The sequence below is a fragment of the Trachemys scripta genome, chromosome 7 (assembly GCF_013100865.1).
Source record: "Trachemys scripta elegans isolate TJP31775 chromosome 7, CAS_Tse_1.0, whole genome shotgun sequence".
NCBI classification, from domain to species: domain Eukaryota; kingdom Metazoa; phylum Chordata; order Testudines; family Emydidae; genus Trachemys; species Trachemys scripta.
In genome coordinates, this window is record NC_048304.1 from 110,332,582 (window position 1) to 110,347,284 (window position 14,703).

General features: G+C 42.2%; 1 protein-coding gene across 3 annotated transcripts in view; it reads right to left on the minus strand.

Annotated features, from left to right (window-relative positions):
* GRK5 (G protein-coupled receptor kinase 5) overlaps positions 1–14,703 on the minus strand; it is a 234,569-nt gene that overhangs the window by 59,714 nt on the left and 160,152 nt on the right. For all 3 annotated transcript variants that reach the window (XM_034775048.1, XM_034775049.1, XM_034775050.1), the window contains one exon: positions 9,465–9,542. In XM_034775048.1, the coding sequence (XP_034630939.1) occupies positions 9,465–9,542 (78 nt within the window). The remainder of the gene's footprint in view (positions 1–9,464; positions 9,543–14,703) is intronic.

The window sequence follows — 14,703 nt, forward strand, 5'->3', positions numbered from 1 at the left end:
AGCTGGTACACAAATGCAAGGCCAGACACTACTGATCAGCCAATTTCCCCTTCACAAGACTAAGCCCTCCCTTCCTTATCCTATAATTGTTTGTAAAAACAAAGGGCACATTTTTTTAAACAAAATACCCATTGCTCTCCCCTCACTGGAATACAAGGAACTATATCCTTGTCCTATTCACCTCCTGAAGAAAAGGGAAAAAATGGCAAGCATGGCCTTTATTCAGTGCATTTCCTGAAGGAAAGGTGAATGAATAGGAATTCAGATAAGAAAACGACTGCAGTTACCGTTCTGCGGATTCTGTAAAGTATATTAATGGGAATAACAATGCACATTAGCCATCCCATTCAGTAACATTTTTAGTACCCAGCTGAGTCCAAATATAAACTGTAATGGCATATGGAGAATGTCTTAAGAGCCATTTCAAATCAATTTGCTTTTATATAGCATCTCTCAGACAAAGTATCTCAAGACACTGCAGAGAGAGAGAGAGAGAAAAATAATGAGCTAATGATTTAGTAGAGTTAGGTACAGTGGCTCTCACAAAGACAGCAAGACAAAAATGATGCAGAGAGATGGAATGCAAAGCGCTAATTTAAAAGCAGTACTAATGTAAGTATACCTCTTTGCCAGCTATTACAGTGGGGAGGGCGGGGGGAGTCAGGTACAATAGGAAGCCAGGCAATGAAGTAAAGCTGTGTTGGGTTTAGTTATAACAGTTCTATGACTACTCTTGGGAACTTTCTATCCATAGATAAGGTGGATAGAATCTCAACCATTCCCATTATATCAATGAGTTTATGAAAAGCCAAAACACAACCTGCCAGTGAAATCAGGAAAATAATGTTTGTGAAAATTCATATGAACATTTTTATCAACCCATGTCACAGCCTCAGAAATTTGCTTTCCTTTTAGGCTTCCAGTGTGCTTCAGACTGTGCCCTGTGAGCTGCACCCATCTCTCTCATGGCTAGTTCTATCAAAGAGGAAAGTGTTGAGTAAAACCAGTTAGGAATTTTTAGACAAAATGTCTTGTGTTGAAAAATGCCAGTTCGACAAAACCAAAACTTTCCATGGAAATATTTTGGTTCGTGACAAAACTTTCATTAGAAAGGTTTCTGAGGTCCAGGGTGGAACTTCTGGTCAAAACCTGAATGAGAAAGAGAGGTCTTAATTTTGTTCCGATGAGGAACGAAAGAAAATTCTGAAACCTCAACATTTTTCATGAATCAGAATTCTTGTTTTCTGGCCCACCCTAGAGTTGAGTACATTGTTTGTAGAGATTGTTAAAGCTTTCCTAAAGGGAGTAAGGTGCCACCCTCCCTCAAACAAGCCCCTAGTGAAGAAACTCTTTCAGTGCTAATTTTGCAGAGAATTATTGCCCAGCCTTAGCCTTTCCTTTTTGGTGAAGATTATTGAGAAAGTTGTGCTGAGGCAACTTTGAAGCCATCTGGAGTCTTCAGATTTCCTAGTTCCTTTCAGACGGACATTCTGTCTGGGTATGGCACTGAGATAGCATTCATCTTGTTGGATAGATGTCTCTTCTTAGTGATGGACAAAGGCCTTGTCCATGCCGAATTGGCTGTCTCTGTCACCAGCCTTTGATACAGTAGCACATGAAATTTTGTTGACTCACCAGTGGCGCCTATCTGGGGAAAAGGATATAATCCTGAGGTGATTCCGTTATTTCCTCTTCCGTGTATCCCCTAGAGAGGCTTAGGGTAATTGCTCCTCTGCCACAACAGATCTCATATGGAGATCCCAAAAGAATTTATTTGATCTCCTCTTCTGCTCAACATTCGTGTGAAACCACTAATGAAGACAGCAAATCAGCTTACATTGAGGCAGCATGAGTATGTAGATGCAGTTCTAGGTCTCATTTCCATCAGAGCCAGATAGTAAAATGGCTCTGTTTCCCCAGTTTTTGGCTGAGACTGGGATTTTGGATGAGAGTATGCTGGCTTCAGTTTAGTTCAAACAAGACAGAGGGAATGTTAATGCATCAGGGTAAGGTGGAAGAATGGAGGATCCCTACTTGGAATTAAGCTTGAAATTACAACTACTTCTGTGGCCAAAAGCACCTATTTTTATCCGCATCTGGTTAGGCAGCTCTGCAGCTTGCCATGGTGAAACATGCTTGTAATAATCCAATCCACAAGCCACAAAGTGTCCTCTAAGTGGGGCTGTACATGGAGACTATCTGGTGGCTACAGCCAGTACAGAATGATGCTCCTTACCTTATTTGTTGTATTAGCCAAGGCAAACATATGAGCACTTTTCTCCATGAACCGCACTGGTTACCTATTTGCTTCCAAGTTCAATTCAAGATGTGGACTTTGATCATAGTTTGAGTCATGGTTATTTGAGGCACTGCCTCTCTCCACAACACCCAAAGGGAGGTGCTGAGCTAGCACACCCTAGATTTGATTGTCTGGGGGCTAGTGTTGAATATTCTCAACAGAGGGTCTTTTACTCTGGAATTCACAGCTGTGAGAGTCACATGAGGATTTTGGGGGTAGTGAGGTATGGTCTATTTATTTGGGGGAAATGTTTTCTTCCTGTTGTTTCTATGGCATGTGTAACTGAGCATATTTTAGAGTGATGATGTATTTTATTTTGTTATACTTGTAACTCTTTCTATCTTCATTCCTTATACTTGAACTCACTTAGTCCTATGTATATTTTGTTCATAAATTTGTTTTATTTTTACTATTAACCAGCTCAGTGCTGTGTTTGAAGGGAAGGGTGTATTTATCCCAGTTAAGTTAATAAGCTGTAATGTGCTTTTGTCTACTTAAAGGAGCAACAAACCTTATTATAACTCTGAGTGGCCCTGGGAAGGGCTGGACACTCAGGGCACAGAGTTGTAGGGAAATTTGGAACTGGGAGTGTGTTGGGGTCGACTTGCTGGTTGTAACCAAGACTGGTGGAAGCCAGAGTGGGGCTGCAGACAGACTGCTGGGGCAGAGTTGCTGAACCAAGGCTGTCTAGCACACAGACACTCAGGGTGTGACAGGCATGCCTGCAAGCTGGCTATGAGCATCCCGTGATATAATGATAATCTATTACATATACTGCATCCTAATGGGCATGACACAGCTACAACACTACAAAGTACTTAGAAATCTAAATAAAAACAATAATAATAATTATTAATAGCCAGAATATGGAGTCGGCATTTTAGTTTGATTTTGCTTCTGTTCCTGCATTCCAAACAGCAGCAGCAACAAATTTACTCTGATTTTAAATTTGAACCATTATTCCAAGAAATAAATCAAGAACATCTACAATTTTCTTCCATCAATCAAGCTTTATGCCAAACTATTTTTATACCAAGACAGTGAGGTTCTTTGAAGTACAGACATAAACCTGCTGAAGAGAAACGTTCATCTGAAAGCAGAAGGTGTTTGAATCTGAGATTACTTGTCTATTTTAATGGGCAGGTAATTAAACAGAGAAATGCAAACCCCTAATGAAAAAGAGCTCTTCTTTGCTGGCTTGGATGGTACTCCATCAGGGCATCTGCTCTATATACTTAGGCTATGTCTACATTGCCTTGCAGTTCGGACTATGGGTGTGTATGGGGGGGAGGGTGAATAGCAGTGCACACTCCCTTACTGTAACGCCGCCATGTAGACTCTAAAGGTGTGAACAAAAAAAATAGTCCCTAGTTAGCATTAATTAAATACCTTTTGTGGGGTAGTGTATGGGGTAGTGTACAAGCCCTTAAGGTCTTTGAGAAAGGAGGAGATTTGGATTAGTAAATCTAGTAACCAGTCTGCAGAGGTGGCACAATTAGATTAGCCTCTGGGAAATATTTTCTCCTCCATATGGAGCTGCACTGACGTCATCTCCAAAAAGAAACAAAAATGACACAGTATCTTCTTCCAGTAATAACAAAGCGAAGGGCTGAGGCTAGTGCAGGGACTAATCTCCCATCTCTGGAGACCTGGAGTTAGGTTACAAAGGAAATAATATAACTTAGCATTTCTATAATCCCTTCTACCTATGAATCTTAAAGGAATGAAGCCTCACAGCACAGTCAGGTGAGTAAATATTATGACAGGACACAGGATGGAAACCCCAAATCCTGAGTCTTAATATAATTAATAAATCTTGATGTATCTTGATTTTAGTAAGGCTTTTGACATAGTCCCACATAGCACTCTCATAAGCAAACCAGGGAAATGTGGTCTAGATGAAATTACTATAAGGTGGGTGCACAATGTTTGAAAGACAGCACTCAAAGAGTCGTTATCAATGGTTCGCTGTCAAACTGGGAGAGCGTATCTAGTGGGGTCCTTCATGGTCAGTCCTGGGTCCAGTTCTAGTCAATATTTTCAATAATGACTTGGATAATGGAGTGGAGAGTACGCTTATAAAATACACAGATGACACAAAGCTGGGAGGGGTTGCAAGCACTTTAGAGGACAGGGTTGTAATTCAAAACGACCCTGATAAATTGGAGACTTGGTCTGAATTCAACAAGATGAAATTCCGTAAAGACAAGTGAAAAGTATTTCATTTAGGAAGGAAAAATCAAATGAATAACTTCAAAATGAGGAATAACTAGCTAAGCAGTAAAGGATCTGGAGGTTATAGTGGATCACAAATTGAACATGAGTCTACGATGTGATTCAGCTGAGAAAAAGGCTAATATCTGGGGTGCATTAACAGGAATGTTGCCTGTAAGACATGGGAGGTAATTATCCCAGTCTACTTCACACTGGTGAGGCCTCAACTGGAGTACTGTGTCCAGTTCTAGGCACCACACCTTAGTAAAGATGTGGACAAACACGTCAGTGATGGTGGTTTACTTGGTCCTGCCACAGTGCAGCGGGCTGAACTTAATGACTTCTTGAAGTCCCTTCCAGCCCTACATTTCTGTAATTCTATGATTCTCCTTTGACCTCAAGACCACCCTTCCTTTTGATGAGAAAGAAATGAATTTTCTACTGCTCAAGAGACGGTAGGTTTGTCTACACAGCACTCAGAGGTGTGATGGCAGCACATGTAGACAAACCTGAGCTCGCTGTGAGCTAGCTAACTCAAATAACAATAGCAGCGAAGCCATAGCAGAAGAGGCAGCAACATGAGCTGCTCACGTCTGCCAAGGACCACGGGTATGTACTCAAGCAGCTAGCCAATGTTGCTGCAGCTTTACTGCTGCTGTAATTCAAGTTAGGGTGACCAGATGTCCCGATTTTATAGGCACAGTCCCGATTTTGGGGCTTTTTCTTATATAGGCTCCTATTACCTTCCACCCCCCGTCCCGATTTTTCACACTTGCTAGATCAAAGCTAGCTTGGATATGTCTACAAGTGCTGCAGTCAGTCACAACGGCTTGTGATGCAGACATACCCTAGGATTGCAGCGGTGCTGTTGGTCAGCACTGAGGTGGATTGTCAGCAACGTTTTGGGAAACTGCACAGTTCCTGGTCGTGCTTAACTCAAGCCAGTGAGCACTGTCCTTCTCTCGCTTTGATTAGGGCTAAAATGTCACTAGCATCACCAACACTCACTTCTCCACTGCAAAGAAAAACAAAACAGGTCTTTCTGGGGCAAGAGGAGAATGATGGCCTTTAAATTTTCAACCCGTGTCCCTCATTATTCTGCAGCAGAGACTTTACCCTAAACTACCATCTTAGAAAAATAAAACCCAGTGGTAAACTTAGGGTCGATAATGAATGGGTAGCAGCAATTCATACCAGCAGCATCTCTTCTTTATATACTTAAAACTAATCAGCTCAGCAAATAAAATTAGGTTGCAGACAACTCTCTGAGAGAACTTAAAGTACACAATCAACTTTATCGTAGGAAAATGATTGACTGGAAAAAAGGTGGTCTGCCCTGCCCTTCCACCTCCAAATCACACTGTATCATTTCAATGTTTTTAAATGCATTTACTACAACATGTAATACGTTATCCTTGGGGTTAAACGTGTTCCTCTTGTAAAATCCTCTAAGCGGTGGTCGTGGGACTCAGTTACTCTTAGAAAGCTTGAAGCAGCTGAAAGCCTACGATAATTCATGTATTTGAAGCTCAGCGTTTGTTGCTTACTGGCGCAGACTTCTGCAAAAGGTTAAATGTGGTCAGCAAATGAACAAAAAACAAAAAAGAACTGGTCCCAGCTGCAGCCTGCCCAAAATTCTTGCAGCAGCCTCGTGGTCCAGTTTGTAATGCCACCCAGTGGACACAATGTTCACATGAGCTTTTCTCCTTCATGAATACTGAAGATTTAACAGCAAGGACTTGATAGGGAGAAAAGAATATGATTTCGGAGTATGAACCTATCCTTAAGAAAGTATCAGAGGGGTAGCCGGACTCTTTGTTGCTTTTTATCCTTAAGAAGGCAGCTGAAGAACAGCGTTCCATGTCTTGTGAGACACACAGCTCCATAAAGTATTTACAAGGGATAGAGATACAACATTAAGGAGTCTAATTCACCAATTGATAGATAGCAATTGCCACTAAAAATTCACCACTCACCAACACTTACCACATAATCGTGTCTGGATTGTCACTGTTTTTCTGTTTGATTAGGATAGGAAATACCGTATTTTCCGGCGTATAAGACGACTGGGCGTATAAGACGACCCCCAACTTTTCCAGTTAAAATATAGAGTTTGGGATATACTCGCCGTATAAGACTACCCCTCTTCCAACGCACACCAAAAAAAAATTAAAAAAACATCAGATTTGATTTCAATATGGTAATTTTAATTCAAATGCTTATGACATGCAGGTACTTAGCAGGAAAACTGTCACTTATAAACATAAGGCTGTTTGTCATCAAACATGTAAACATAAAACAGTGCAAGTGGATTAAACTTTTCCTAATTCACTCTAAAGCTGAAAGGAAGGATAAGACAATAAACCCATGGGAGCTGCCATGCTGTTTGTTTTCTAAGCTGTCAACCGAACTGGAACGGATGATGATAGGAGGAAGATAACAAACAAGAGAGAGAGAGCAAGTGCCGGGCAAGTCCCTGGCGAGTTAGCAACGCCCATCATAACTGCAAGCTACGGTATTTTTACAGGTTTTGCTGGCGTGACAGTTTCCCTTTAAAAGCCTTCAAAATCCTCCTGTTCGTCATCTGATATCATAAGTACATCAATGACATCTTGTGATACATTTGTAAGGCAGTCATCGTATGGATCGAATTCCGTATCAGATGGTGTGGTCTCAGCTTCGGCTTCCTCTTCATCTTGCCACAAGTAGTCGTCCTCCATACCATCTAATGAATTTGATATGCCACACTTCTTGAAAGACTTGATTACTGTTTCTGCATCAATATCATTCCAGGCTTTTATGACAAACTTGCACAAAACATCCAACTGTGGAGCACGCATGTTTCCTCCTTTTGTGAATGACTTTTCGCCGCTAACCATCCATTCATTCCACTGTTCTTGAATGCGATCTTTAAATGGCTTGTTTAGGCACACATCCAGTGGGTGTACCAACGATGTCAATCCTGCAGGAATAACTGCCGCATCGGTGTTTAGTCTTGCAAGCATTTGCTTGGTGCTGGGAGTTAAATGAGCCCTGAACATATCCCACACCAGTAGACTACATTTTTGAATAAGTCCACCTGGTCGCCTGCTCCATACATTATCAAGCCATAGCTTTACCCCTTCTTCATCCATCCAGCCTTTTTCATTCACATGTACAAAACAACCAACAGGGAACTTGAATTTCGGCATTGTTTTTCTTTTAAAAATAATCATTGGTCTCAGTTTGGCGCCATCAGCTGTGCATCCTAGTACCACTGTAAAACTGGACTTCTCATGTCCTGTTTTAATTAAAATTGTTTTTTCACCTTTTTGATGGACAGTTTTATTTCCAACCATATCAAAATTCATTGGAGTTTCATCCATATTTCCAATACTACTTAACGCATAGCCATGTTTAGTGCGCTGTTGTATTACGTATCGATGGAAACTATTTACTTTGCTATCAAGATCTGCAGGTAATTTTGGGGCAATTTTCATCTTTTGCCTCAGTACCATATTATGCCTTCCCATGAATCTAGTACACCAGGATACAGTGGCCTTAAATCTGTTGCTGTGATCTGGGTTAGATTTGGCCCACTGAAGTGCAAACAAATGTATTTTATTTCGTGTCACTACATAACCGTTTTGGCGATGCTCATTCACCATGTCTGCTACATGTTTTTCGAGTTCTGGCCAATGTGGAGTGCCTCTTCTTAATGCACACTTACCCCTTGGCATACTCTTTAATGCTTTTTCATTTGCTTTCCAGTCCCGAACCATCTTTTCTGTTACTCCATATTGTCTTGCAGCAGCGCAGTTATTATGTTCCATGGCAAAGTTTACAACTTTAAGTTTGAAACTGGCTTCATATTTCTTTCTTCTTGCTGGTGGAGCCATGATGGGGTTTTGACTGTTGGACATTTGTATACTGTACTGTATGTACTGGTGCTATACTGTATGAACAGGTACTGTATGTGATACCCAGTATACAACAACCAGCCAATCACGGCAAGCGATGTACCTTACTGGCGATTGGCTGGTTGTTGTATACAAAGCCTGCTTGGATTGGTCAGCTCTCCCTGCCTGCCCAGCCCTCCCTGTCTCCAAGACTATCAGAGCGGTAGCGCAAACATGCCTCTTTCACCCGTCTGGCCCGCCCTTGTATCCTATTACCTCCTTCTCTGCCTCTCAGATCTCGCACATGCGCGCCTGCGCCGCTTCACTGCAGTCCTCAGGAGCGAGATCTGAGAGGCAGAGAAGGAGGTACGGTAATAGGATACAAGGGTGGGCCAGACAGGTGAAAGAGGCGTGTTTTTCTGGGCACAGCGCCGCTCTCTCTCTTTTTTCCATACCCCGGGCGTCCCGGATGCCTGCAGCTTGCTCCGCCCTTCACTTACACCTTCCCGGTGAGGCGCCCCCTCACCTCGTCATCAGGCGGGGATGCGGCCGCGGCCGTTTTTGAGCTCCCCCCACCATATGCGGCGACCGCAGATTCTCCAGTCCGGCTCGGAAGTTTCAGCACCCGCCCTATAAGATGACACCCGGCGTATAAGACGACCCCCGACTTTTGAGAAGATTTTCCTGGGTTAAAAAGTAGTCTTATACGCCAGAAAATACAGTAACTGTGGAATCTGTTGGCAGATGTTGGCTTTTTAATGGTGGCCACTGTGTGAGGATTGTATTCATACTGCATATGTGTAACTTCTACGTAAAGGGAAGAGACCAGAGAAACCTTCTTATGCATCAATGGATGCATAAGGCCCCTAAAAAGTTCATTATCTTTCAAAGTGAATTTTTGGACTGAAATGTGACTCCACTACCTGGCTGTTTTACTTAACAGATTAAGTTTTGTTCCCCGGAGGATATTACCACTAAACTGCACACAATTGGTTTAAGAGCTTGTATCATCCTCTGTGTAGCAGAGGAGTGCCCTGCATTCCTTCAGTGATATCATTTTGGCAGCCCCTTACCTCTGGGGTGAGGTATTTCATCATGATTTCCTTTCCTTTCTCTCCCAGTTTTTCATCTGGAGCAATTTCATACTCTGCCTGGAAAAGAAATAAAGAAACCATCAATATTTGTACTCACACTTCATCGTTATAACTTCATTTTGGAGATGGCCTTAACTGAACATTCCACTTGAATAATTTGGAAGGCAAATATAATCTTCTGATGGAGGTAAACCAGTATAGTTGATCTAATTTAAAAGCAAAACACTGGCGTCAAGATGTTTTGACCAAGACCAAGAAAACGGTTCTCTGAAACCAGCCCTCTTTCACTAGGCCACATATAAGTAAATTTCATTCATTTCTACTTGATAGATATGCCAAGTCCCAATGTTTTGAAAATGTTTCTGATAATTAAGAACCCCTTTCACTGAGCTTTATTTGTTTTCACTCACTTAGACGTGGGGAGTAGAAATTAATTTTTCCAAATGATAAAGGAGGATTATTTGTTTTGTTAATCTCTATGATAGAAAAATCTACTTTACTCAGGCATAAGGAGAGCTCTCACAAGAGGTAGGGCTTTTGGAAGCTTGGGTCCTGCTGTGCATTTTAATTTTTTCTCTCAGTATAACACTCATTTCTCAAGCTCTTCCCCCTCTGCAGAAATTTTGCCAATCACCTTTAGTGCTTTTTGATACACTTTTGAAACTGGAGATCTCAAAAACCTGGGATATTTCAGGGCTTAGAAAAATAAAAGGGACTAAACGAAGAGTGATGTTCAGTACATACTGGAATCTTGTTTGATTTCTATTGTGCATTACAAAAGAGAGCACACACATTGCATTTTTAAATATTATTCTAAGGATTCTGCATATTGCACCAGCACTGATCTGTGGTAAATTTTAGGATTAACTTTATTTAGGAAACAAAATATTACTTAGGCATCACTGAGACATTAATCATTTTACTTAAAATTCTTCAGCAATGCAAGTCATTAAAAGACAAGGGAAAAAAAACCCATTTAAAGCTTGCAACCCCAAGTGAGACAATAACTAAATGATAATGACAAATTCTTAGAGACATTCTAATTTGTCATTGCCTGGTGTACAAGATTTCAGTCTTATGATCAAAAGGGCCTTCTGGAAAAAAAAAGTCAGTTCAACGTGTTTTTATGAATGCTCATATTAGAAAAAGGATCCCAGACCCTCTTGCCAAACCAATTAAGTAAGTTAGTCCAATACAAGCTGTCTGAGATGATAAATGAGGAGGAAGTAAAAGACAACATACGGTAGATCAGTCTGAACTGGCACTTGGAAGAATGCACTTCAGAACTGTTGCACACTTTAGGACATATACATTGTTCTCAGTTTGATACAATAAATCAGAAGGAAGGCTGTAATAAATACTCTAGCTAACAAGACCAAGGAATAACATGAAAACCACAAAAGTAATAATAATGCTATTAACCATGTATCCAGCCAATGCTGATTTAGCCATTGTAGCTTAAGCTTAAGGCTTTATACAGCAGGTTGTTCAAACAATCAGATTTAGTTTGGTAAAACGACAATGACCACAAATAAAAGAAAACAGTACTGCTGATGAGAAATACACTGATGAAAAAAATCCACAAGTACAATACTTGCTTCTTAGTAACCATGTCGGGGATGAACCGATTATGTTCTCATAAAACTTAATACAAGGGGCTTTTTTTGGAATCTTTCATTCAATTTCCTGTCCATTTAGATGGTATCTGACTATAGGTCATTTCAGCTCTTGAAAGCATGAACACTCCAGAGTGTTTATAGAATCTTAACAGCATTTTCTCTCCCAGAATCTCTGCTAAAGGATAAAACAAACAACCAAAAAAAAAAAAAAGAAAAGAGCAAATTAAAGAAGGTCGGAGAAGTTGCGTTTTATCTATGCATTTATGATAACTTCAAATACAGGCTAGGGGATTTTTAATTTAAAGTAAAGATTTAAATACAAAATGTCTTTTAAGAAGAGAAAATATTTGTATTTAAATTTAACTCTCTGTGCAGAAGATTACCAATAGATTCTGGCTTTTGTGTTTGGCAATGTCCCAATGGAAAAGGATTTGGGAGCATAACTAAGCCCTCAATTCAACACAACTCATAAATCATCTAAGAATTATCATTCATTGTTCCATCAGCAGCTTTGAGATGCTAAATATTTTGCCATATAAAAGGTTTAGCAAACAGATCCTTTAAGCAATTTTAGTGGAACTGCATTCATATCAAATGTTGGTCATATAGTTTGAATTAATATGGCATTTGCTTCAATAAAACAGAGATCAGGAACTCAGGTGGTATTCTCAATGTATGTATCAGACATTGTGATTGACTGGCAAGTACCACTGCTCTCTAATGGATGTAATTAGACTTGGGTACATGTGTGATTGTCTTGCTTTGTGGCTTAAACAGTGTAAACAGAGATTTTAGTTCATTTCAAGTGGAAGAAGCCTGAGTTTCTGAAACAGATTACAAATTTGGATCTCTATGCCATATATATTCAATTTATTTTAAGATGTTAGTGTCTGTCCATAGCTATGGACTAGTGCCAGAATGTTTCATGGGATTCCTGTCAATCCTAGATGCCTAAAGATAAGCTTTGCATTGACTAAACTTTGGTAGTGACTGTAGTAAAAGGAATTATGTCACGTATCTGTTGGGAGTGGATATAAATCACTGCCCTCCTCAAGACAAAAGCAAACCTCCTCAAACAGCTGTGATTAAATCTCCGCATAGTGTGATTACTGCAATTGATTAGATCTAGCAATGAAGACTCCCCCCCTCCTCCCTCGAGAAAGCTACGTCTGGTACAAAACACAGCAACTTGTCTGCTTAACAATTTGGGATGCTGTGAACATGTCACCTCAGTGCTTTACTCTCTTAACTGGCTCCTGACTAACTAGAGTCTAGTTCAAAGTCTCTGTTCAGATATTCAAAGTCCACCAGGGAATTGTCTCTAGCTGCCATGAGAACGACTCTCCCTTTGCAACCATGACATCCCATTATAGTTACCACAACAATGAAACTGTTGGCCAGTAGGCAAAGCAGAGAGGAAGACAGAACTTTAACAGGAGCAGGACATATGCTATGGAACTCCCTCCCGCAAGAGATAGGAATGACCATAGACCTCACTACATACGGAACGAAATACAAAACTCATTTCTTTGACTAGCTTTCCTGCAGCAAATTTCACACACACACACACACTCGACACTAAGCCTATTTCTCCTACAGCTGGGAACAACTAAAGAGATTTTCATAGTTATTTCTATTTTAAGTTCTCAGGAGGTTCTCAGAGACTAAGGGGACAGACAGACAGATATGAGAGTGAAGATCTGAAATGGGCCGATAAACCCTAACACTGGTGAGTATTAAAGATTCCCCTTTAGCTCAAACGTTCGAATCTGGGTCACTTGCATGCTATTCAGCTTTCCAGGGACACCTGTGCATATTCTGCCATAGATTGTTACAATAGGAAGAATTATACCAGGGGTCGGCAACCTTTCAGAAGTGGTGTGCCGAGTCTTCATTTATTCACTCTGATTTAAGGTTTTGTGTGCCAGTAATACATTTTAATGTTTTTAGAAGGTCTCTTTCTATACGTCTATAATATATAACTAAACTATTATTGTATGTAAAGTAAATAAGGTTTTAAAAATGTTTAAGAAGCTTCATTTAAAATTAAATTAAAATGCAGAGCCACCCGGACCAGTGGCCAGGACCCGGGCAGGGTGAGTGCCACTGAAAACCAGCTCGCGTGCCACCTTCGGCACGCATGCCATAGGTTGCCTACCCCTGAATTATAAAAATACAGACAGATTAAGTGAATAGCCCAAGGCCACTGAAAGTTTGTTCCGGAACCCGGACGAGTACTCAGGTCTGCTGACTCACAATCTTGTGTTTTAACCACAAGACCCCTCCCCTTCTTCCTCAGCACTAGAAAGACTGGTTACAGTCTAAAAGTACATAATTAATAGGAATAGCATTATTAGTTACAATTGCAACATGGTGCATACTCAAAGTTCCCTAGGGTTCTTTAACATTCATTAAAGTCCACTAGGGAACTTTTAGTGCACCCAGCAGGGTGGGAATGGGCCAATTAGTGCACAACACGTTAGTGCGCTTTAGAAACCACACCTCCGTAGCACACCATGGTGACATGCCCTGTATCTTAATGTACTGTATGAGCAATCTTAATTCTGGCATTTCTTCATTTGAGTGCTTGCATTTGCAACCTTAATAATATTCTTTTAACTTAGGTTTTTTATTGTGAGCAATTTCCTAGCTTGAAAAAAGACACCAAAACTTAAATGTCATGTGGAGCCATATAGATCCCCCACATGGGTCATCAGCAGAGTTGGAATCTAGTAACTAGCAGCAGTAAAAGACTGTTATCTTCCAGATGGACATACCCCTACCCCCAGTACCTGCTCCTAACCCCTCTCCCGCAAGTTTTCTACCCTCCTTATCGTCTGCCATGTATCTCTTCCCTCTCCCTCATCTGTTCCTTGCCTCTCTGCATTCAGGTCAGGCCGCTTCTGCCTTCTCCTCCATGTCACCTGGACAGCAGCCGGGGGAACATGGAGAGAAACAGTTTCCCTGTCCTCAGTTTTCATACCTGGCACCACAACAGCCCACAGCAAACTGGAGGAGCAACTGCTGTGAAAGTCCTGCTCAGCCTCTGCAGCCCAAGAATGGAGCATGCTCAGGCCTCTGTTGGTATGGCCCAAGAACCAAAAAGCCGGACATGTCCGGGAAAATCGGGACATGCGGGGCCGGCGGTGCTGGGCCGGGAGCCGGGCCGGCGGTGCCGAGCCGGGGGCTGGGGGCGCCGAGCCGGGGGCCGGGCCGGCAGTGCCGAGCCGGGGGCCGGGGCCCGGGGACTGGGCCGACGGTGCCGGGCCGGGGGTGCTGAGCCGGGGGCCGGGCTGGGGACCGGCAGTGCTGGGCGGGCCGGGGGTGCTCGGCCGGGGGCTGGCCCGGGCCGGCACCCCAGGGCCCGAGCCGACCCAGGCTGGAGACGCCGGGGGGGCCAGACTGGGCCGCGCCTCCTCCCGCCACCCCCCTTTACCTGCTTCAGGCTTCCCGCGAATCAAATGTTCGCGGGAAGCAGGGGAGGGGGCGGAATTGGGGCGGGGACTTTGGGGAAGGGGTGGAGTTGGGGCATGGGCGGGGCTGGGGGCCGGGCCGGGGCCCCGTGGAGTGTCCTTCTTTTGGACACTCAAAATATGGTA